At 43.1% G+C, this 26,129-nt stretch overlaps 1 protein-coding gene across 1 annotated transcript in view; it reads left to right on the top strand.

Annotated features, from left to right (window-relative positions):
* adcy2b (adenylate cyclase 2b (brain)) overlaps positions 1-26,129 on the top strand; it is a 281,820-nt gene that overhangs the window by 115,226 nt on the left and 140,465 nt on the right. The window contains exons 6-7 of the mRNA XM_061982391.2: positions 17,226-17,384; positions 22,033-22,182. Of these exons, the coding sequence (XP_061838375.2) occupies positions 17,226-17,384; positions 22,033-22,182 (309 nt within the window). The remainder of the gene's footprint in view (positions 1-17,225; positions 17,385-22,032; positions 22,183-26,129) is intronic.

Raw genomic sequence — 26,129 nt, forward strand, 5'->3', positions numbered from 1 at the left:
GGGTGGATGGCGGATGGTTGACGACTTTCTGATGCGGTTGCGGATGAAATAATTGCCTATCCGCGCATCTCTACAAGCCACATTCAGCATGTGTTACAACAGTGTGGCTTTGTAAAACTTTCCTGGCCCGCCTGCAGTCCAGACCTGTCTCCCATCGAAAATGTGTGGCGCATTATGAAGCATAAAATACGACAGCGGAGACCCCAGACTGTTGAACGACTGAAGCTCTACATAAAACAAGAATGGGAAAGAATTCCACTTTCAAAACTTCAACAATTAGTTTCCTCAGTTCCCAAACGTTTACTGAGTGTTGTTAAAAGAAAAGGCCATGTAACACAGTGGTGAACATGCCCTTTCCCAACTACTTTGGCACGTGTTGCAGCCATGAAATTCTAAGTTAATTATTATTTGCAAAAAAAAAAATAAAGTTTATGAGTTTGAACATCAAATATGTTGTCTTTGTAGCATATTCAACTGAAAATTTGCAAATAATTGTATTCCGTTTATATTTACATCTAACACAATTTCCCAACTCATATGGAAACGGGGTTTGTATTCAGTGTTGATTTTTTTTTATATTTCTGTCACGGAAATACATTTGACAATATTTGTCTTTCATGGCTCTCTCAGCCAAAAAGGTTCCCGGCACCTGATCTAGATGTTTCCTTCAGACACCTGCCTTCCTAATGTTTACTTCTCAGTGGATTCCACACACGTGTTAATGAAGTGCGACGTGACACATTCATCCTCAGTGCCAGACTCAGGAATCCTATTTTCTCTCCATCTCGCACCTTGTCGCCACATATTCATCAAATCCTATTCTCTCCCCACCTGCCTCCTCCTCTCAAGACCTAAATGTCTTCTCCTCCCCGCACCACAATTCTTTCCTCCCCTCCCCCGAGACGGCGGGTATTTTTATCAGCCACCTGTGAGAGCATAATCCATTTGAATGATGAATCAGTGTAGAAGTGCTTCACGCCTCCCCGCCCTGCTACCTGGGACCCTCCACACAAGGTCCCCTATTAAAACACAGTGCAGGGAGTTGTGGAAGAGTTGAAATTGCAGCTCCCTCTCAGCGGGGTGCCTGGCTCGTGCTGATTGGAGCGCACAGCCAAGGTTTGGAAGCAGGAAAAGAAGAAAGGTGAAGGCTTCTTGCTTGACCTCTTTACACATCCCAACACACTGGAGGAAAGAAGTCCGCTCATTGATTCTTTTTAAAGTCCATGGCTTGTTTTTCAACGTGCGGTTGCCTATTTGGGCTTGCTTTTTGGTTCCCCGCAACGAAAGAAAACCCGAGTGCGCCGGTAGGTAGTTTGTCCTTTCCTACACAACGTTTCCTGGCTATCAACCAAACACACGCAAATGACGCCAGAGCTGACGGAGAAACAAGTGGCGAGACAAAGTGAGAATTAGTGGCAAAAAATGTGTCAGGTTCAAACACCGATGACATCTATTAAGCCAGTGGTTCTCAAACTTTTTTTGTCATCCCCCACTTTGGACAAGGGGGAGTTTTCAAGCCCCACCTGCCCCCATCGCCCCAACAGAGCGCTAATGCCAAGCTTTAACATTTTCAAATTTATTGAGCATCAAGTTGTATACATTCAAACTCAATAACATAAAATAACATTAAGTTCAATAATAAATAAAATAACTGTGCAGCTGTGGTATAACTTGCATCAAGTTCAATAATAAATAAAATAACTTCCATCAAGTTCAATAATAAATAAAACAAAAGTGTTATAACTTGCATCAAGTTCAATAATAAATCAAAAAAAGTGTTATAACTTGCATCACGTTCAATAATAAATCAAAAAAACTGTTATAACTTGCATCAAGTTCAATAATAAATCAAAAATAGTGTTATAACTTGCATCACGTTCAATAATAAATCAAAAAAAGTGTTATAACTTGCATCAAGTTCAATAATAAATCAAATAAAAGTGTTATAACTTGCATCAAGTTCAATAATAAATCAAAAAAAGTGTTATAACTTGCATCAAGTTCAATAATAAATCACAAAAGTGTTATAACTTGCATCAAGTTCAATAATAAATCAAAAAGTGTTATAACTTGCATCACGTTCAATAATAAATCAAAAAAAGTGTTATAACTTGCAGCAAGTTCAAAAATAAATCAAATAACTTGCATCAAGTTCAATAATAAATCAAACAAAAGTGTTATAACTTGCATCAAGTTCAATAAAAAAAAGTGTTATAACTTGCATCAAGGTCAATAATAAATCAAATAAAAGTGTTATAACTTGCATCAAGTTCAATAATAAATCAAATAACTTGCATGAAGTTCAATAATAAATAAAAAAAAGTGTTATAACTTGCATCAAGTTCAATAATAAATAAAACAAAAGTGTTATAACTTGCATCAAGTTCAATAATAAATCAAATAAAGTGTTATAACTTGCATCAAGTTCAATAATAAATCAAATAACTTGCATCAAGTTCAATAATAAATACAATAAAAGTGCCACTTTGCAATCTTTGCAAAAAAAAAAGGAGGAGCTATGCATTTGGCAAGACAGGGCAAGTGACAGCACTTTCCCCCAGGAGAGCCACCTTGCTTCACTGTGAAACAGCACGGTTGTATGATCAGCTCCCATTTCCTCACACAGTGCAGAGAACAGTCGCGCTTTCAGTGGTCGTGTTTTGATCAAATTTACCGCGCTCACAACATCTGTTAAAACCTCACTGAGTTCGGGGCTGAGCTGCCTTGACGCGAGTGCTTCCCGGTGAATGACACAGTGTGTGCCCGTCAGATTTTTGTTTCTCTGCAGGCGCTGGCTCTGGCTCGACGACCTTTGAGGTGCGAGTCACAAATGTATATATTTGTGTAATTGTGATCCACACATTAGCCTGCTACCCATCCGCCGAAAGTTTGTTCCGCTTAGCCCCGCCCCCATTAGTTACTGTTGCTATGTCTGTCAAACTTTCGCTCGTACCGAGAAATATAAAGCCTACAGTAAAAATAAGTACCGGTAATTTCCATTTATTTATATAGCGGATTTCACAGACAGAATCACAAAGTGATTTACAGTGTGTATAGAAAATGAAAGCATAGTAAAAAAAATAATCTAAGAATATAATAATTAAAAAAAAAAAATTAAAGTGAAATTTCCTCCCGTTCCTCGCGCCCCACCTGTCATGTCTCTATTCCCCACCAGTGGGGCGCGCCCCACACTTTGAGAAACGCTGTATTAAACAGACAAGAAGCAAGGAATAAAACAGAGACAGGATTCAATTCAGCTCAATGAGGAGAGCGCGTACACCTGTACTCTTGTACAGTGTCGTCCCACGCTCTGACCACGCCTCCTCTTTTATTTGGACTTTCCCTGATTACATGGCAACAGCTGTTTCTAAGGGGAGAGGGGGTCGTAAACAGCCGTTGCCCTCTATCACAAAACAGTTCAAAGAAAAGATGCCTGGAGCTTGCGTCAGCTCCTGCCTCCTCTCCGCTTTGTAGATCTCGGGTCAAGACAAGATCTTCCTTTGGATCACAATAGAGGAAAGAAACAGACACCTTCATGTCGCTTCCCATCGTACACAGTGGGGTTTTACAAGCCTTTTGTTTGGTAAGATCAAAGACAGTCTGCTCGCTGGGAACTTATGGGAAAAGAAAGTTTTGTGATAACTTACAATTATTCTGGCAAAATGTCTTCAAAATGATCATTTAGAAATATATTTAATTTCCCCTTGGGGATTAATCAAGTATTTCTGATTCTGATTCTGATATATTTAGCCATGGTACTTTTACAGGCACCGACCAAATTCCATCAGAACTCGCAGGCGTCAACTTGCCTGTAATCAAACGGCGCCAAATTTCGATTCTTGTGTCGACGCACACACCAGACTAAACAGTGGCTCAAACACTTGGCGAGGAAACAATCCCTCAAGCAGACTCAGCCAAACTGCCTCTAGGTAATGTTGCAGTTTTCCACGCCAACAAGGATAGAAAACGCTTGAACAAAAATTAAGGCTCAACTTTTTCCAAAATGCACTAGCTTGATGCTAATGTAAATTGGCTTCGCCATTGACATGCTACTGATTAACGTTAGCGATTTTAAAATGCTGATATCAACGCTTCCAAATTTGGTAAAGAAAATGAAAACTCCAATGCACAATGCAATCAAACAGCTGGTGTTTAATAAATACAAAAACGTACAATACGGAAACTTTGTAAGGCCAGACTGGCACATGCAACCTATTGGCAAAGACTACTTCCTGACTAGGCAACACACGTTCAGGAATTGCAACTGCATGCACAGTCAACTAAACAATACTTGCATAGGAGACTCAAGATATTACAAATGTCAGTTACATTAAACATTCATATTTTATGATTTAAACAAGTGATTAAAACACAGAAAATTGGTCATGTTGTATTGATTTCCAGGTCATGGGAATGAGTAGCGCCTCGGTTCAAATGTGAAAGGTAAACTTCCATCATTGAGTCTAAACGGGAGAAAGAGAGAGGACCACAGGAATTGATTCCCAGCTCACCTGGGATATGTCTGGACTGAGTCCTGCCAAAGTGTGAGATACCTGCTCAGGTGTTGTGAGATACCTGCTCAGGTGTTGTGAGATAACTGGAGCTCATACGGATCACAGCTCAGGAACAGATGCTTCCAAAACACTCCAACTACACCACGCTGGCTTTTAGTGATGGGGTTTGTTTCAGTGAGTGGATGTCTGTGTGGAAGGAATGGAAGCCAGGTGTGTTTCAGTGTGGTGGATCTAGGAGAGCAGTGTTGGAAGCTCAGGTGTGTGAGAAAAGCTGCTGCCAGGTGTATTAGCATGCAGGTCAGGAGATGAAGTGGTACGTTGACAGAGGAAGGTGACGCACCTGAAATTGGACTGCCAATGTCAATTCCAGCAAAATGACTGCAGGAACCGTAAACAACCCACTGCTCTTTGTGGGAACACAAAGACAGATGTTGTAGAAAGACACAGATGTAGTAGAAAGACACAGATGTTGTAGAAAGACACAGATGTTGTAGAAAGACACAGATGTTGTAGAAATACACAGATGTTGTAGAAAGACACAGATGTTGTAGAAGGACACAGATGTTGTAGAAAGACACAGATGTAGTAGAAAGACACAGATGTAGTAGAAAGACACAGATGTTGTAGAAAGACACAGATGTTGTAGAAATACACAGATGTTGTAGAAAGACACAGATGTAGTAGAAAGACACAGATGTTGTAGAAAGACACAGATGTTGTAGAAATACACAGATGTTGTAGAAAGACACAGATGTTGTAGAAGGACACAGATGTTGTAGAAAGACACAGATGTAGTAGAAAGACACAGATGTAGTAGAAAGACACAGATGTTGTAGAAAGACACAGATGTTGTAGAAATACACAGATGTTGTAGAAAGACACAGATGTAGTAGAAAGACACAGATGTTGTAGAAAGACACAGATGTTGTAGAAATACACAGATGTTGTAGAAAGACACAGATGTAGTAGAAAGACACAGATGTTGTAGAAAGACACAGATGTTGTAGAAAGACACAGATGTAGTAGAAAGACACAGATGTTGTAGAAAGACACAGATGTTGTAGAAATACACAGATGTTGTAGAAAGACACAGATGTTGTAGAAGGACACAGATGTTGTAGAAAGACACAGATGTAGTAGGAGGACACAGATGTAGTAGAAAGACACAGATGTAGTAGAAAGACACAGATGTAGTAGAAAGACACAGATGTTGTAGAAAGACACAGATGTTGTAGAAAGACACAGATGTTGTAGAAGGACACAGATGTAGTAGAAAGACACAGATGTAGTAGAAAGACACAGATGTAGTAGAAAGACACAGATGTTGTAGAAAGACACAGATGTTGTAGAAGGACACAGATGTTGTAGAAAGACACAGATGTAGTAGGAGGACACAGATGTAGTAGAAAGACACAGATGTAGTAGAAAGACACAGATGTAGTAGAAAGACACAGATGTTGTAGAAAGACACAGATGTTGTAGAAAGACACAGATGTTGTAGAAGGACACAGATGTAGTAGAAAGACACAGATGTTGTAGAAAGACACAGATGTGGTAGAAGGACACAGATGTTGTAGAAAGACACAGATGTTGTAGAAAGACACAGATGTTGTAGAAAGACACAGATGTAGTAGAAGGACACAGATGTTGTAGAAAGACACAGATGTAGTAGAAGGACACAGATGTAGTAGAAAGACACAGATGTTGTAGAAAGACACATGTTGTAGAAAGACACAGATGTAGTAGAAAGACACAGATGTTGTAGAAAGACACAGATGTTGTAGAAAGACACAGATGTAGTAGAAAGACACAGATGTTGTAGAAGGACACAGATGTTGTAGAAAGACACAGATGTTGTAGAAAGACACAGATGTTGTAGAAGGACACAGATGTTGTAGAAGGACACAGATGTTGTAGAAAGACACAGATGTTGTAGAAGGACACAGATGTAGTAGAAAGACACAGATGTAGTAGAAAGACACAGATGTTGTAGGACACAGATGTTGTAGAAAGTCACAGATGTTGTAGAAGGACACAGATGTTGTAGAAAGACACAGATGTTGTAGGACACAGATGTTGTAGAAGGACACAGATGTTGTAGAAAGACACAGATGTTGTAGGAAGACACAGATGTTGTAGAAAGACACAGATGTTGTAGGAAGACACAGATGTTGTAGAAAGACACAGATGTTGTAGAAAGACACAGATGTTGTAGAAAGACACAGATGTTGTAGAAGGACACAGATGTTGTAGAAAGACACAGATTTAGTAGAAAGACACAGATGTTGTAGAAAGACACAGATGTTGTAGAAGGACACATATGTTGTAGAAAGACACAGATGTTGTAGAAGGACACAGATGTTGTAGGACACAGATGTTGTAGAAGGACACAGATGTTGTAGGACACAGATGTTGTAGAAGGACACAGATGTTGTAGAAAGACACAGATTTAGTAGAAAGACACAGATGTTGTAGAAAGACACAGATGTTGTAGAAGGACACATATGTTGTAGAAAGACACAGATGTTGTAGAAGGACACAGATGTTGTAGGACACAGATGTTGTAGAAGGACACAGATGTTGTAGGACACAGATGTTGTAGAAGGACACAGATGTTGTAGAAAGACACAGATGTTGTAGGAAGACACAGATGTAGTAGAAAGACACAGATGTTGTAGAAGGACACAGATGTTGTAGACGGTCACAGATGTTGTAGAAGGACACAGATGTAGTAGAAAGACACAGATGTTGTAGAAAGACACAGATGTTGTAGAAAGACACAGATGTAGAAGAAGGACACAGATGTTGTAGAAGGACACAGATGTTGTAGAAGGACACAGATGTTGTAGAAGGACACAGATGTTGTAGAAAGACACAGATGTAGTAGAAGGACACAGATGTTGTAGAAGGACACAGATGTTGTAGAAAGTCACAGATGTTGTAGAAGGACACAGATGTTGTAGAAAGACACAGATGTTGTAGAAGGACACAGATGTTGTAGAAAGACACAGATGTTGTAGAAAGACACAGATGTTGTAGAAAGACACAGATGTAGAAGAAGGACACAGATGTTGTAGAAGGACACAGATGTTGTAGAAGGACACAGATGTTGTAGAAGGACACAGATGTTGTAGGACACAGATGTTGTAGAAGGACACAGATGTTGTAGGACACAGATGTTGTAGAAGGACACAGATGTTGTAGAAAGACACAGATGTTGTAGGAAGACACAGATGTAGTAGAAAGACACAGATGTTGTAGAAGGACACAGATGTTGTAGACGGTCACAGATGTTGTAGAAGGACACAGATGTAGTAGAAAGACACAGATGTTGTAGAAAGACACAGATGTTGTAGAAAGACACAGATGTAGAAGAAGGACACAGATGTTGTAGAAGGACACAGATGTTGTAGAAGGACACAGATGTTGTAGAAGGACACAGATGTTGTAGAAAGACACAGATGTAGTAGAAGGACACAGATGTTGTAGAAGGACACAGATGTTGTAGAAAGTCACAGATGTTGTAGAAGGACACAGATGTTGTAGAAAGACACAGATGTTGTAGAAGGACACAGATGTTGTAGAAAGACACAGATGTTGTAGAAAGACACAGATGTTGTAGAAAGACACAGATGTAGAAGAAGGACACAGATGTTGTAGAAGGACACAGATGTTGTAGAAGGACACAGATGTTGTAGAAGGACACAGATGTTGTAGAAAGACACAGATGTAGTAGAAGGACACAGATGTTGTAGAAGGACACAGATGTTGTAGAAAGTCACAGATGTTGTAGAAGGACACAGATGTTGTAGAAAGACACAGATGTTGTAGAAAGACACAGATGTTGTAGAAAGACACAGATGTAGTAGAAGGACACAGATGTTGTAGAAAGACACAGATGTTGTAGAAAGACACAGATGTTGTAGAAAGACACAGATGTTGTAGAAAGTCACAGATGTAGTAGAAGGACACAGATGTTGTAGAAAGACACAGATGTTGTAGAAAGACACAGATGTAGAAGAAGGACACAGATGTTGTAGAAGGACACAGATGTTGTAGAAGGACACAGATGTTGTAGAAGGACACAGATGTTGTAGAAAGACACAGATGTAGTAGAAGGACACAGATGTTGTAGAAGGACACAGATGTTGTAGAAAGTCACAGATGTTGTAGAAGGACACAGATGTTGTAGAAAGACACAGATGTTGTAGAAAGACACAGATGTTGTAGAAAGACACAGATGTTGTAGAAAGTCACAGATGTAGTAGAAGGACACAGATGTTGTAGAAAGACACAGATGTTGTAGAAAGACACAGATGTAGAAGAAGGACACAGATGTTGTAGAAGGACACAGATGTTGTAGAAGGACACAGATGTTGTAGAAAGACACAGATGTAGTAGAAGGACACAGATGTTGTAGAAGGACACAGATGTTGTAGAAAGTCACAGATGTTGTAGAAGGACACAGATGTTGTAGAAAGACACAGATGTTGTAGAAAGACACAGATGTTGTAGAAAGACACAGATGTAGAAGAAGGACACAGATGTTGTAGAAGGACACAGATGTTGTAGAAGGACACAGATGTAGTAGAAGGACACAGATGTTGTAGAAAGACACAGATGTTGTAGAAAGACACAGATGTAGTAGAAGGACACAGATGTTGTAGAAAGTCACAGATGTTGTAGAAGGACACAGATGTTGTAGAAAGACACAGATGTTGTAGAAGGACACAGATGTTGTAGAAAGACACAGATGTTGTAGAAAGACACAGATGTTGTAGAAAGACACAGATGTAGAAGAAGGACACAGATGTTGTAGAAGGACACAGATGTTGTAGAAGGACACAGATGTTGTAGAAGGACACAGATGTTGTAGGACACAGATGTTGTAGAAGGACACAGATGTTGTAGGACACAGATGTTGTAGAAGGACACAGATGTTGTAGAAAGACACAGATGTTGTAGGAAGACACAGATGTAGTAGAAAGACACAGATGTTGTAGAAGGACACAGATGTTGTAGAAGGACACAGATGTTGTAGAAAGTCACAGATGTTGTAGAAGGACACAGATGTTGTAGAAAGACACAGATGTTGTAGAAGGACACAGATGTTGTAGAAAGACACAGATGTTGTAGAAAGACACAGATGTTGTAGAAAGACACAGATGTAGAAGAAGGACACAGATGTTGTAGAAGGACACAGATGTTGTAGAAGGACACAGATGTTGTAGAAGGACACAGATGTTGTAGGACACAGATGTTGTAGAAGGACACAGATGTTGTAGGACACAGATGTTGTAGAAGGACACAGATGTTGTAGAAAGACACAGATGTTGTAGGAAGACACAGATGTAGTAGAAAGACACAGATGTTGTAGAAGGACACAGATGTTGTAGACGGTCACAGATGTTGTAGAAGGACACAGATGTAGTAGAAAGACACAGATGTTGTAGAAAGACACAGATGTTGTAGAAAGACACAGATGTAGAAGAAGGACACAGATGTTGTAGAAGGACACAGATGTTGTAGAAGGACACAGATGTTGTAGAAGGACACAGATGTTGTAGAAAGACACAGATGTAGTAGAAGGACACAGATGTTGTAGAAGGACACAGATGTTGTAGAAAGTCACAGATGTTGTAGAAGGACACAGATGTTGTAGAAAGACACAGATGTTGTAGAAGGACACAGATGTTGTAGAAAGACACAGATGTTGTAGAAAGACACAGATGTTGTAGAAAGACACAGATGTAGAAGAAGGACACAGATGTTGTAGAAGGACACAGATGTTGTAGAAGGACACAGATGTTGTAGAAGGACACAGATGTTGTAGAAAGACACAGATGTAGTAGAAGGACACAGATGTTGTAGAAGGACACAGATGTTGTAGAAAGTCACAGATGTTGTAGAAGGACACAGATGTTGTAGAAAGACACAGATGTTGTAGAAAGACACAGATGTTGTAGAAAGACACAGATGTAGTAGAAGGACACAGATGTTGTAGAAAGACACAGATGTTGTAGAAAGACACAGATGTTGTAGAAAGACACAGATGTTGTAGAAAGTCACAGATGTAGTAGAAGGACACAGATGTTGTAGAAAGACACAGATGTTGTAGAAAGACACAGATGTAGAAGAAGGACACAGATGTTGTAGAAGGACACAGATGTTGTAGAAGGACACAGATGTTGTAGAAGGACACAGATGTTGTAGAAAGACACAGATGTAGTAGAAGGACACAGATGTTGTAGAAGGACACAGATGTTGTAGAAAGTCACAGATGTTGTAGAAGGACACAGATGTTGTAGAAAGACACAGATGTTGTAGAAAGACACAGATGTTGTAGAAAGACACAGATGTTGTAGAAAGTCACAGATGTAGTAGAAGGACACAGATGTTGTAGAAAGACACAGATGTTGTAGAAAGACACAGATGTAGAAGAAGGACACAGATGTTGTAGAAGGACACAGATGTTGTAGAAGGACACAGATGTTGTAGAAAGACACAGATGTAGTAGAAGGACACAGATGTTGTAGAAGGACACAGATGTTGTAGAAAGTCACAGATGTTGTAGAAGGACACAGATGTTGTAGAAAGACACAGATGTTGTAGAAAGACACAGATGTTGTAGAAAGACACAGATGTAGAAGAAGGACACAGATGTTGTAGAAGGACACAGATGTTGTAGAAGGACACAGATGTAGTAGAAGGACACAGATGTTGTAGAAAGACACAGATGTTGTAGAAAGACACAGATGTTGTAGAAAGACACAGATGTTGTAGAAAGTCACAGATGTAGTAGAAGGACTTCACTCCAGCAAAGTATGACTTGTCTGCAGTGTTCCGTGTGCCAGTCGTCAGTACTCAGCAGTCACCTGAACATGAACTTCAGAAGAGCACCAGAGCGAGTTCCTGCTCTCTCTCTCTCTCTCTCTGAGAGAGTCAGGAGAGCATCAGCCTGGCAGGAAGGTCAGAGTTCATCATGTGTTTGGTGTGCAGGCCCACAACAGGAAGTCAGCAGGCTCACATGATAGCATCTAGGAAGTAGGACACGCTCATCACAGTCAACAAATGTTCTTCATATGATATGTTCATCTTGCAAGGACATTATTTTAAGTAAATTGTTAAAAAACAACAACATTTGTCTATTGATTATTTACTGGATTTTAATCATATACTATTGAACCTATTTTATATTTGATCATTTGTAAGGACTTGATCAATTTATTATTTTAGTTTCAGTAAATTGATCAAATCAAAATTGCACTCTCTCTCTTTCTCATATCTTCTTTTGTTACCCATTTTTATTTTTATTCACTTTTACAAGACAAAACTTCCCAGTTCTTAGGAATCTTCTTGGTTTGTTTAGGATCACGAGTTGACTATTTGTGTTGAAAGTAAAAGAAAAGACTTGGTTTGTTTTACAGGATATAATATTTGAACTTTTGCAGGGGCTGTATTAATTATTATTTTAAGTAAATTAAAAAAATATAATTGCAGTATTTATTATGAATTACCTTAGTTTTATTTCAGTACATATTTTTTTTAACTTACCTCATATTTCTAAATAGATTTTGTAATGACTATCAAGTTACTTACAATATTTTCTTCAGTTTTTTTTTGTAAATTGTTGAAAAATATTTAATACAAGGAGCAGTTACTAAATTGTTATGATATATTATTTGTAATTATTTTATATTTATATGATAATTTTGTCATTGCATCACATTACTTGTATTATTTTAATTGAAGCAAATTGATAAAATCCTAATAATTACTTTATTACTATTTTTGTGATACAATTTACTCATGCTCTTTTAATTTGAGTAAATTGATCAAATATATATTAAAATGATGGATTATTTACTGGATTTTTATTATTTGTACTTTATATTTATGTAATCATTTGTAAGGACTCTGTTATGCCCATTTTATTGTAGACTCTTATTGACACCTAGTGGCGATAGGAAACTACTACGCTTGATTTGTTTGGGCACTTCCGGGTTGACGATGTCAGGAAGTCAGTTGATGACGTCGTCAAGCCGGAAGCTGATGAGACAATTGAGAAGTAGACAAGTTGTGTTCGCTCTTACAAGCCTTGGAAAAGAGAAGTCTGTAAGTAAACTGTTTAACTTGTTTATATAACTCAATATTAAGGTGGAAAGTGGTTCAATTTGATAGTAAGATGTTTATTGAAAAACGATTTATGTGCACTGTTTTAATGGATCTTTTGAGGACTTAAAATTTCTGCCAGTCATATATTTACACCATAGAAATAGTTTCAACACTCAGCAGTATTTGTAATTTCCAACAGGACTTGGCGCCTGCACACAGCGCAAAATCTACCCGTGCCTGGTTTACGGACCATGGTATTTCTGTTCTAAATTGGCCCGCCAACTCCCCTGACCTTAGCCCCATAGAAAATCTGTGGGGTATTGTGAAAAGGAAGATGCAGAATGCCAGACCCAAAAACACAGAAGAGTTGAAGGCCACTATCAGAGCAAATATTGTATATTTGTGTAAAGCTAATACTTACATATTGTGTATTACATTTCAGTATATTATTTGAATCACATAGCTTATACATTTGTCATTGTGTGTATTTCAGTTTTACATAAAAGTCCAGTGCAAGACAAAAGTAAAGATAGGAAAAAGACAAAGCAAGATCAACAACAATAAAGAGCCTAAATGTAGGGCTCTTTTATTAATATGTGGATATGTTTAGTCCATGTCACCATACACCATATACAGGTAAAAGCCAGTAAATTAGAATATTTTGAAAAACTTGATTTATTTCAGTAATTGCATTCAAAAGGTGTAACTTGTACATTATATTTATTCATTACACACAGACTGATGCATTCAAATGTTTATTTCATTTAATTTTGATGATTTGAAGTGGCAACAAATGAAAATCCAAAATTCCGTGTGTCACAAAATTAGAATATTACTTAAGGCTAATACAAAAAAGGGATTTTTAGAAATGTTGGCCAACTGAAAAGTATGAAAATGAAAAATATGAGCATGTACAATACTCAATACTTGGTTGGAGCTCCTTTTGCCTCAATTACTGCGTTAATGCGGCGTGGCATGGAGTCGATGAGTTTCTGGCACTGCTCAGGTGTTATGAGAGCCCAGGTTGCTCTGATAGTGGCCTTCAACTCTTCTGCGTTTTTGGGTCTGGCATTCTGCATCTTCCTTTTCACAATACCCCACAGATTTTCTATGGGGCTAAGGTCAGGGGAGTTGGCGGGCCAATTTAGAACAGAAATACCATGGTCCGTAAACCAGGCACGGGTAGATTTTGCGCTGTGTGCAGGCGCCAAGTCCTGTTGGAACTTGAAATCTCCATCTCCATAGAGCAGGTCAGCAGCAGGAAGCATGAAGTGCTCTAAAACTTGCTGGTAGACGGCTGCGTTGACCCTGGATCTCAGGAAACAGAGTGGACCGACACCAGCAGATGACATGGCACCCCAAACCATCACTGATGGTGGAAACTTTACACTAGACTTTAGGCAACGTGGATCCTGTGCCTCTCCTGTCTTCCTCCAGACTCTGGGACCTCGATTTCCAAAGGAAATGCAAAATTTGCTTTCGTCAGAAAACATGACTTTGGACCACTCAGCAGCAGTCCAGCTGGTGTCGGTCCACTCTGTTTCCTGAGATCCAGGGTCAACGCAGCCGTCTACCAGCAAGTTTTAGAGCACTTCATGCTTCCTGCTGCTGACCTGCTCTATGGAGATGGAGATTTCTAGTTCCAACAGGACTTGGCGCCTGCACACAGCGCAAAATCTACCCGTGCCTGGTTTACGGACCATGGTATTTCTGTTCTAAATTGGCCCGCCAACTCCCCTGACCTTAGCCCCATAGAAAATCTGTGGGGTATTGTGAAAAGGAAGATGCAGAATGCCAGACCCAAAAACGCAGAAGAGTTGAAGGCCACTATCAGAGCAACCTGGGCTCTCATAACACCTGAGCAGTGCCAGAAACTCATCGACTCCATGCCACGCCGCATTAACGCAGTAATTGAGGCAAAAGGAGCTCCAACCAAGTATTGAGTATTGTACATGCTCATATTTTTCATTTTCATACTTTTCAGTTGGCCAACATTTCTAAAAATCCCTTTTTTGTATTAGCCTTAAGTAATATTCTAATTTTGTGACACACGGAATTTTGGATTTTCATTTGTTGCCACTTCAAATCATCAAAATTAAATGAAATAAACATTTGAATGCATCAGTCTGTGTGCAATGAATAAATATAATGTACAAGTTACACCTTTTGAATGCAATTACTGAAATAAATCAAGTTTTTCAAAATATTCTAATTTACTGGCTTTTACCTGTATATGTGGATATGTTTAGTCCATGTCACCATACACCATATATATGTGGATATTTAGCCTTAGCCTTGAATGAACACTTGATGCATATAATCACAGCAGTATGATGATTCTATGTGTCTACATTAAAACATTCTTCTTTATATTCTTATTTTAAACTTTCATGCAGAGAGGGAAACCACAAGTAAAAGTGTATTTATTAAAGAGTTATTGAGCAGTGGCACAAACATTCATGTCATTTCCAAACAGAAAGCGCAAGATTGTCAGAGACATTTTAAAACAAGCTATTAGTGCACTTTTGTGCATGATGTCACTAAGATGACATATCAAAACAACACTCAATTAAAGTGCACTTTTTGTACAGAACGCCACTACACTAGTTTAAAACAAATAAAGTGCACTTTTGTGCATGATGTCACACAAGATATTTCAATAAGTGTCAAATAAAAATGAGCTGCATAATAGGAAATCAAATAGTGTATGTCCTTCACTATGTGGTAGGTTCCTGCGGACGTTACCTCCTTCTGTTGTTGACTATTTGTTTCATACGGTGTTGATGTGGAAATGGTTGCTCGGGCATTTTGTGGGTGTGGCACCAAACGGAGATGTTGACATGCGGAGTTTCAAGCACTCTTCATTCTCTAGCGGGTGACTTTTCAAATGATGCTGTTATGATCCGCTGCCCGGATCATATTTTTTGTTTACGTTTTCAAGATACTTGTGTTTTTTTTGTTAGTTTTGGACTCCTTGAGTGCCTGTTTTGTACACCTGAGTTTGTTGCCATGGCTGCTTATTATTTTCACCTGCCGCGTTTGTTCCCGACGCGCACCTGTTTGTCATCACTGACATTATTATTTAAGCCTGCCTTTCCTGTCATTCTGTCTTGCTTCGTAGTTTGTTTTCACACAACTGATGACGACTTTTGTTTCCTTGCTCTGAACCTGTTATCTTCCACGCTAGACTCCTTTTTACCTTCTAGCTCCCACGCAGAGGTGGGTAGAGTAGCCAGAAATTGTACTCAAGTAAGAGTACTGTTACTTTAGAGATGTATTACTCAAGTAAAAGTAATGAGTAGTCACCCAAATATTTACTTGAGTAAAAGTAAAAAGTATGTTGTGAAAAAACTACTCAAGTACTGAGTAACTGATGAGTAACATACACACACATATCATATATATATATATATATATATATATATATATATATATATATACACATACATTGATATATACAGTATATAATTTATATTTATTTATTTTGCCGTTTTTGTTTACATGTTAAAGGTGTTTTAATGAATATACATGCATGTTTAACACATATAGATTCCTTTCTTTCATGTTGACAAGAATATAAGTTGGTGTATTACCTGATTCTGATGACTTGCATTGATTGTAATCAGACAGCAGTGCTTAACGTCCACGTTTTCAAATGCAGGAGAAAAAAAGTTCCTCCTTTCTGTCTAATACCACCTAAAAGTGGTTGGTTTTTGGCATCTTATTTGTCCAGCTTCCATATTCGTTTTTATACACTTTACAAGAAATACATTGGCGGCAAATTCCGTAGCTTGCTAGCTTGTTTGCGCTGGCTTTCGGAGACTCTTATTTTGAAAGCGCAGGCGCGATAGAGCGGCACTTTTATTGTGAAGACAGGAACTGTGCAGTCAGTCTTTAGGCTTTTGACGGGATGTACGGTTGAAATAAAAAAGTATCTTTTTTCCTTCACACTTTTGATTGATTGATTGAAACTTTTATTAGTAGATTGCACAGTACAGTACATATTCCATCCAATTGACCACTAAATGGTAACACCCCAATAAGTTTTTCAACATGTTTAAGTCAGGTCATGTGACCACCTGGCTCTGTTTGATTGGTCCAACGTCACCAGTGACTGCATCTGTTTGGTGGAACGAAGTGAAACGTCACCAGTAAGGCAGGCACTTTGAAGGTCTGTCTGACAGACCAAAACAAACAAAGCGTGCATTAACAGATCGATAAAAATTAGTAGCGAGTAGCGAGCTGAATGTAGATAAAAGTAGCGGAGTAAAAGTAGCGTTCCTTCTCTATAAATATACTTAAGTAAAAGTAAAAGTATGTTGCATTAAAACTACTCTTTGAAGTACAATTTATCCCAAAAGTTACTCAAGTAGATGTAACGGAGTAAATGTAGCGCGTTACTACCCACCTCTGTCTGTATGTAATATGGCTTTTAATTTTTTGCGGCTCCAGACAGATTTGTTTTTGTATTTTTGCTCCAATATGGCTCCTTCAACATTTTGGGTTGCCGACCCCTGGTCTAGATAGTTGAGGAGTAATGAATGGAGACAACTTAGTGAGTGCTGATGTGCATACCTGCTTCATGTTCTTCCTCAGGTGTCCTTCTTCCTCTTCATCGTGTTGGTGGTCTACACCATGCTGCCCTTCTCCATGAGAGGCGCCATCATGGCCAGCGTCCTCACCTGCCTGTCACACACGCTCACCCTCAGCGTCTGCTTGGCCTCCGCCGCTGACTTGGAGCCTCTGGTCTGGCAGGTGAGATGCTCCTTCACCTTCGCCTCCATCCCCTCCATGGAGACCAAGTCATCTTAGCGGCCATTTCCAGTAATGTTGGAGTACCTCAGGACTTGAAGTCAACAATCAATGTCTGTGACGTTTCTTCTTGATGTGCTGCTTGTCAGGCAAACGTACAAGTCTGCGAGAGACAAGGGCACCATAATTGTCCCTACAAGTACTCCACATGTCCAAAGTGCGGCCCGGGGGTCGTTTGTGACCCGCAGCAAATGTTTCAACGCAGTCTAAAAATACTATTTGAAAAAAGGTGGGATAAAAAAACATACAGGTGACTTGTAATGAGAAAAAGTTGACTCTAATAACACATGCAGGCAGAGTTTCTTCTTTGAAACTGGTCCCATCCCATCCATCCATTTTTCTACCGCTTGTCCTGGTATTCCTCAAAAAAATAATACTGAAGCAAAATCAATATTATGACTGTTGCGTTTTGGACCAGTTGTTCCTCCCAGGGAATTCAAGTCACAATTCGCTCCCAAGTTCTTTCCGACACTTAAAGCTGAGTTGAAAAACCACCAGAGACAGAATAGGTATTTTGTTGTATATTTTCAAAGGTTTTCGTCCTGGTCGTGGAACTGTGGACCAGCTCTATACTCTCGGCAGGGTCCTTGAGGGTGCATGGGAGTTTGCCCAACCAGTCTACATGTGTTTTGTGGACTTGGAGAAGGCATTCGACCGTGTCCCTCAGGAAGTCCTGTGGGGAGTGCTCAGAGAGTATGGGGTATCGGACTGTCTGATTGTGGCAGTCCGCTCCCTGTATGATCAGTGCCAGAGCTTGGTCCGCATTGCCGGTAGTAAGTCGGACACGTTTCCAGTGAGGGTTGGACTCTGCCAAGGCTGCCCTTTGTCACCCATTCTGTTCATAACTTTTATGGACAGAATTTCTAGGCGCAGTCAAGGCGTTGAGGGGATCTGGTTTGGTGGCTGCAGGATTAGGTCTCTGCTTTTTGCAGATGATGTGGTCCTGATGGCTTCATCTGGCCAGGATCTTCAGCTCTCACTGGATCGGTTCGCAGCTGAGTGTGAAGCGACTGGGATGAGAATCAGCACCTCCAAGTCCGAGTCCATGGTTCTCGCCCGGAAAAGGGTGGAGTGCCATCTCCGGGTTGGGGAGGAGATCTTGCCCCAAGTGGAGGAGTTCAAGTACCTCGGAGTCTTGTTCACGAGTGAGGGAAGAGTGAATCGTGAGATCGACAGGCGGATCGGTGCGGCGTCTTCAGTAATGCGGACGCTGTATCGGTCCGTTGTGGTGAAGAAGGAGCTGAGCCGGAAGGCAAAGCTCTCAATTTACCGGTCGATCTACGTTCCCATCCTCACCTATGGTCATGAGCTTTGGGTTATGACCGAAAGGACAAGATCAAGGGTACAAGCGGCCGAAATGAGTTTCCTCCGCCGGGTGGCGGGGCTCTCCCTTAGAGATAGGGTGAGAAGCTCTGCCATCCGGGGGGAGCTCAAAGTAAAGCCGCTGCTCCTCCACATGGAGAGGAGCCAGATGAGGTGGTTCGGGCATCTGGTCAGGATGCCACCCGAACGCCTCCCTAGGGAGGTGTTTAGGGCACGTCCGACCGGTAGGAGGCCGCGGGGAAGACCCAGGACACGTTGGAAAGACTATGTCTCCCGGCTGGCCTGGGAACGCCTCGGGGTCCCCCGGGAGGAGCTGGATGAAGTGGCTGGGGAGAGGGAAGTCTGGGCTTCACTGCTTAGACTGCTGCCCCCGCGACCCGACCTCGGATAAGCGGAAGAAGATGGATGGATGGATGGATGGATGGATTTTCAAAGCTTTGCCAATATACATTTTGAGACCAGTCTAACCCTAGAACATTCTATTGCGCCTCCCAAAATGGTCTGTCCTCCCAACGCCAAAAAACCCCTCTTTCCTTTCCCCTCCCTAGCCATAATACAAACCAAAGAACTCAAGGTTAACACACACAGTTTGCTTGCTGACAGAGCATCAAGAGAAGAAATGGAAAACACGAGCTGTTTTCAAATATGACAAAGAAATGGAGGAAGTACAACTTAAATTCGGATATATGTAAATATCTGCCTCCGACATGACTTATTCCCATCAAATATTACACTTTGAAATGTTTGTTGGTGAAAATATTGCATATTTTGTGTGCTTTCCATAATAACTTTTCTATGACAAAAACGGCATTAAACAAACAAACAAAAAACATATACAAATAAATAAATAAGCGAAAGTAAAAAAAAAAAAATATATATATATATATATACAGGTAAAAGCCAGTAAATTAGAATATTTTGAAAAACTTGATTTATTTCAGTAATTGCATTCAAAAGGTGTAACTTGTACATTATATTTATTCATTGCACACAGACTGATGCATTCAAATGTTTATTTCATTTAATTTTGATGATTTGAAGTGGCAACAAATGAAAATCCAAAATTCCGTGTGTCACAAAATTAGAATATTACTTAAGGCTAATACAAAAAAGGGATTTTTAGAAATGTTGGCCAACTGAAAAGTATGAAAATTAAAAATATGAGCATGTACAATACTCAATACTTGGTTGGAGCTCCTTTTGCCTCAATTACTGCGTTAATGCGGCGTGGCATGGAGTCGATGAGTTTCTGGCACTGCTCAGGTGTTATGAGAGCCCAGGTTGCTCTGATAGTGGCCTTCAACTCTTCTGCGTTTTTGGGTCTGGCATTCTGCATCTTCCTTTTCACAATACCCCACAGATTTTCTATGGGGCTAAGGTCAGGGGAGTTGGCGGGCCAATTTAGAACAGAAATACCATGGTCCGTAAACCAGGCACGGGTAGATTTTGCGCTGTGTGCAGGCGCCAAGTCCTGTTGGAACTTGAAATCTCCATCTCCATAGAGCAGGTCAGCAGCAGGAAGCATGAAGTGCTTAAAACTTGCTGGTAGACGGCTGCGTTGACCCTGGATCTCAGGAAACAGAGTGGACCGACACCAGCAGATGACATGGCACCCCAAACCATCACTGATGGTGGAAACTTTACACTAGACTTCAGGCAACGTGGATCCTGTGCCTCTCCTGTCTTCGTCCAGACTCTGGGACCTCGATTTCCAAAGGAAATGCAAAATTTGCATGGTTGGGTGATGGTTTGGGGTGCCATGTCATCTGCTGGTGTCGGTCCACTCTGTTTCCTGAGATCCAGGGTCAACGCAGCCGTCTACCAGCAAGTTTTAAGCACTTCATGCTTCCTGCTGCTGACCTGCTCTATGGAGATGGAGATTTCAAGTTCCAACAGGACTTGGCGCCTGCACACAGCGCAAAATCTACCCGTGCCTGGTTTACGGACCATGGTATTTCTGTTCTAAATTGGCCCGCCAACTCCCCTGACCTTAGCCCCATAGAAAATCTGTGGGGTATTGTGAAAAGGAAGATGCAGAATGCCAGACCCAAAAACGCAGAAGAGTTGAAGGCCACTATCAGAGCAACCTGGGCTCTCATAACACCTGAGCAGTGCCAGAAACTCATCGACTCCATGCCACGCCGCATTAACGCAGTAATTGAGGCAAAATGAGCTCCAACCAATTATTGAGTATTGTACATGCTCATATTTTTCATTTTCATACTTTTCAGTTGGCCAACATTTCTAAAAATCCCTTTTTTGTATTAGCCTTAAGTAATATTCTAATTTTGTGACACACGGAATTTTGGATTTTCATTTGTTGCCACTTCAAATCATCAAAATTAAATGAAATAAACATTTGAATGCATCAGTCTGTGTGCAATGAATAAATATAATGTACAAGTTACACCTTTTGAATGCAAATACTGAAATAAATCAAGTTTTTCAAAATATTCTAATTTACTGGCTTTTACCTGTATATATGAAAAAAAAATTAAGACTTTTATGAGAGGGGACATTTTGGATCCCTGAGAATATTTGTGAGATTAAAGAAAAAAAAATCTGTCATTGCTCAAAAAATAAAAGTAAATCAAAATCAATGATATGAATTATTGACCTAATAAGGCTCCAATTATTTCACATCAAACACTGTTCATGGGAAACATTTTTTCATAAGAACTCTTTTTTCTGTGACTTAAAGAGTATAAAACATAAACAATGTTATGTGGGCACATAGATCTGAAGGTGGTGTAGAGACTTGAAGAGGTCAAATCATCTCCATGACACACAATGATGCTTCATTGCTCACAATCTGCCATGGATTTTGCTAGAAAGACATATTTCAAACCAAATTTTGGCTTACTCAAAAAAAGGTTTGTTTTGAGAGGCGGAGTTGTTCGATGCAAGTGAAGCCCCCCTTACTGAGAAGCCCCCCCCACGCTGAGTCAATCTTCCTCTCCGCCCCGCCAACCTATAACTTGATATTTTGATGTTGAAAATGCAAATATCCAAATGACATGTTTGGATTTGTCAGTGGCTAAAGTTTGCACACCGCAGCTCTTCATGCTGTAAAGTTGTGGAAGGACTTGCACAATAAAAGATGTCCTTGGATAGAGAAGCTGTTGAGATGCAGCCTACACAGCCTGAGGGCTTTATCTGCTTTTGACCTACAGAGCCTGAGGGCTTTATCTGCTTTTCACGAGCCAGCTTGTAGGCAGCCGCTGGAAACATGCGTCACCTTCTGACGCCGTACTCTCCATTCACGCAGATCCTGGCCAATGTCATCATCTTCACCTGCGGAAACCTGGCGGGGGCGTACCACAAACACCTGATGGACCTGGCCCTCAGGCAGACCTACCAGGACACCTGCAACTGCATCAAGTCCCCCATTAAACTGGAGTTTGAGAAGCACCAACAGGTACACGCCCACCTACCCACACCTTTGACAGGTACACGCCCACCTCCACACACCTTTGACACGTACACGCCCACTTCCCCACACCTTTGACAGGTACACGCCCACTTCCCCACATCTTTGACAGGTACACGCCCTCTTCCCTACACCTTTGACAGGTACACGCCCACCTCCCCACATCTTTGACAGGTACACGCCCACCTCCACACACCTTTGACAGGTACACGCCCACTTCCCCACACCTTTGACAGGTACACGCCCACTTCCCCACACCTTTGACAGGTACACGCCCACTTCCCCACACCTTTGACAGGTACACGCCCACTTCCCCACACCCTTGACAGGTACACGCCCACTTCCCCACACCTTTGACAGGTACACGCCCACTTCCCCTCACCTTTGACAGGTACACGCCCACCTCCCCACACCTTTGACAGGTACACGCCCTCTTCCCTACACCTTTGACAGGTACACGCCCACCTCCCCACACCTTTGACAGGTACACGCCCTCTTCCCTACACCTTTGACAGGTACACGCCCACTTCCCCACACCTTTGACAGGTACACGCCCACCTCCACACACCTTTGACAGGTACACGCCCACCTCCACACACTTTTGACAGGTACACGCCCACTTCCCCACACCTTTGACAGGTACACGCCCACTTCCCCACACCTTTGACAGGTACACACCCACCTCCACACACCTTTGACAGGTACACGCCCACAACCCCACACCTTTGACAGGTACACGCCCACCTCCCCACACCTTTGACAGGTACACGCCCACTTCCCTTCACCTTTGACAGGTACACGCCCACTTCCCCACACCTTTGACAGGTACACGCCCACCTCCCCACATCTTTGACAGGTACACGCCCACTTCCCCACACCTTTGACAGGTACACGCCCACAACCCCACACCTTTGACAGGTACACGCCCACCCCCCCACATCTTTGACAGGTACACGCCCACCTCCCCACACCTTTGACAGGTACACGCCCAACTCCCCACACCTTTGACAGGTACACGCCCACCTCCCTACACCTTTGACAGGTACACGCCCTCTTCCCTACACCTTTGACAGGTACACGCCCACCTCCCCACATCTTTGACAGGTACACGCCCACCCCCCCACATCTTTGACAGGTACACGCCCTCTTCCCTACACCTTTGACAGGTACACGCCCACCCCCCCACATCTTTGACAGGTACACGCCCTCTTCCCCACACCTTTGACAGGTACACGCCCACCTCCCTACACCTTTGACAGGTACACGCCCACCTCCCCACATCTTTGACAGGTACACGCCCACCTCCCCACACCTTTGACAGGTACACGCCCACCTCCCCACATCTTTGACAGGTACACGCCCACCTCCCTACACCTTTGACAGGTACACGCCCTCTTCCCTACACCTTTGACAGGTACACGCCCACTTCCCCACACCTTTGACAGGTACACGCCCACCTCCCCACACCTTTGACAGGTACACGCCCACCTCCCTACACCTTTGACAGGTACACGCCCTCTTCCCTACACCTTTGACAGGTACACGCCCACTTCCCCACACCTTTGACAGGTACACGCCCATTTCCCCACACCTTTGACAGGTACACGCCCTCTTCCACACACCTTTGACAGGTACACGCCCACCTCCCCACACCCTTGACAGGTACACACCCACCTCCCCACACCTTAGACAGGTACACGCCCACCTCCCCACATCTTTGACAGGTACACGCCCACCTCCCCACATCTTTGACAGGTACACGCCCACCCCCCCCACACCTTTGACAGGTACACGCCCACCTCCCCACGCCTTTGACAGGTACACGCCCACTTCCCCACGCCTTTGACAGGTACACGCCCACTTCCCCACACCTTTGACAGGTACACGCCCACCTCCCCACACCTTTGACAGGTACACGCCCACTTCCCCACACCTTTGACAGGTGCACGCCCACTTCCCCACACCTTTGACAGGTACACGCCCACTTCCCCACACCTTTGACAGGTACACGCCCACTTCCCCACACCTTTGACAGGTGCACGCCCACTTCCCCACACCTTTGACAGGTACACGCCCACCTACCCACACCTTTGACAGGTACACGCCCACCTCCCCACGCCTTTGACAGGTACACGCCCACCTCCCCACACCTTTGATAGGTACACGCCCACCTCCCCACACCTTTGACAGGTACACGCCCACCTCCCCACACCTTTGACAGGTACACGCCCACCTCCCCACACCTTTGACAGGTACACGCCCACCTCCCCACACCTTTGACAGGTACACGCCCACATCTTTGACAGGTACACGCCCACCTCCCCACACCTTTGACAGGTACACGCCCACACCTTTGACAGGTACACGCCCACCTCCCCACACCTTTGACAGGTACACGCCCACCTCCCTACACCTTTGACAGGTACACGCCCTCTTCCCTACACCTTTGACAGGTACACGCCCACTTCCCCACACCTTTGACAGGTACACGCCCTCTTCCACACACCTTTGACAGGTACACGCCCACCTCCCCACACCCTTGACAGGTACACACCCACCTCCCCACACCTTAGACAGGTACACGCCCACCTCCCCACATCTTTGACAGGTACACGCCCACCTCCCCACATCTTTGACAGGTACACGCCCACCCCCCCCACACCTTTGACAGGTACACGCCCACCTCCCCACGCCTTTGACAGGTACACGCCCACTTCCCCACGCCTTTGACAGGTACACGCCCACTTCCCCACACCTTTGACAGGTACACGCCCACCTCCCCACACCTTTGACAGGTACACGCCCACTTCCCCACACCTTTGACAGGTGCACGCCCACTTCCCCACACCTTTGACAGGTACACGCCCACTTCCCCACACCTTTGACAGGTACACGCCCACTTCCCCACACCTTTGACAGGTGCACGCCCACTTCCCCACACCTTTGACAGGTACACGCCCACCTACCCACACCTTTGACAGGTACACGCCCACCTCCCCACGCCTTTGACAGGTACACGCCCACCTCCCCACACCTTTGATAGGTACACGCCCACCTCCCCACACCTTTGACAGGTACACGCCCACCTCCCCACACCTTTGACAGGTACACGCCCACCTCCCCACGCCTTTGACAGGTACACGCCCACCTCCCCACACCTTTGATAGGTACACGCCCACCTCCCCACACCTTTGACAGGTACACGCCCACCTCCCCACACCTTTGACAGGTACACGCCCACTTCCCCACACCTTTGACAGGTGCACGCCCACTTCCCCACACCTTTGACAGGTACACGCCCACCTACCCACACCTTTGACAGGTACACGCCCACCTCCCCACGCCTTTGACAGGTACACGCCCACCTCCCCACACCTTTGATAGGTACACGCCCACCTCCCCACACCTTTGACAGGTACACGCCCACCTCCCCACACCTTTGACAGGTACACGCCCACATCTTTGACAGGTACACGCCCACCTCCCTACACCTTTGACAGGTACACGCCCACCTCCCCACACATTTGACAGGTACACGCCCAGTTCCCCTCACCTTTGACAGGTACACGCCCACCTCCCCACACCTTTGACAGGTACACGCCCACCTACCCACACCTTTGACAGGTACACGCCCACCTCCCCACGCCTTTGACAGGTACACGCCCACCTCCCCACACCTTTGATAGGTACACGCCCACCTCCCCACACCTTTGACAGGTACACGCCCACCTCCCCACACCTTTGACAGGTACACGCCCACCTCCCCACACCTTTGACAGGTACACGCCCACATCTTTGACAGGTACACGCCCACCTCCCTACACCTTTGACAGGTACACGCCCACCTCCCCACACATTTGACAGGTACACGCCCAGTTCCCCTCACCTTTGTCAGGTACACGCCCACCTCCCCACACCTTTGACAGGTACACGCC

This window comes from Nerophis lumbriciformis, linkage group LG21 (assembly GCF_033978685.3).
Source record: "Nerophis lumbriciformis linkage group LG21, RoL_Nlum_v2.1, whole genome shotgun sequence".
Taxonomy (NCBI): domain Eukaryota; kingdom Metazoa; phylum Chordata; class Actinopteri; order Syngnathiformes; family Syngnathidae; genus Nerophis; species Nerophis lumbriciformis.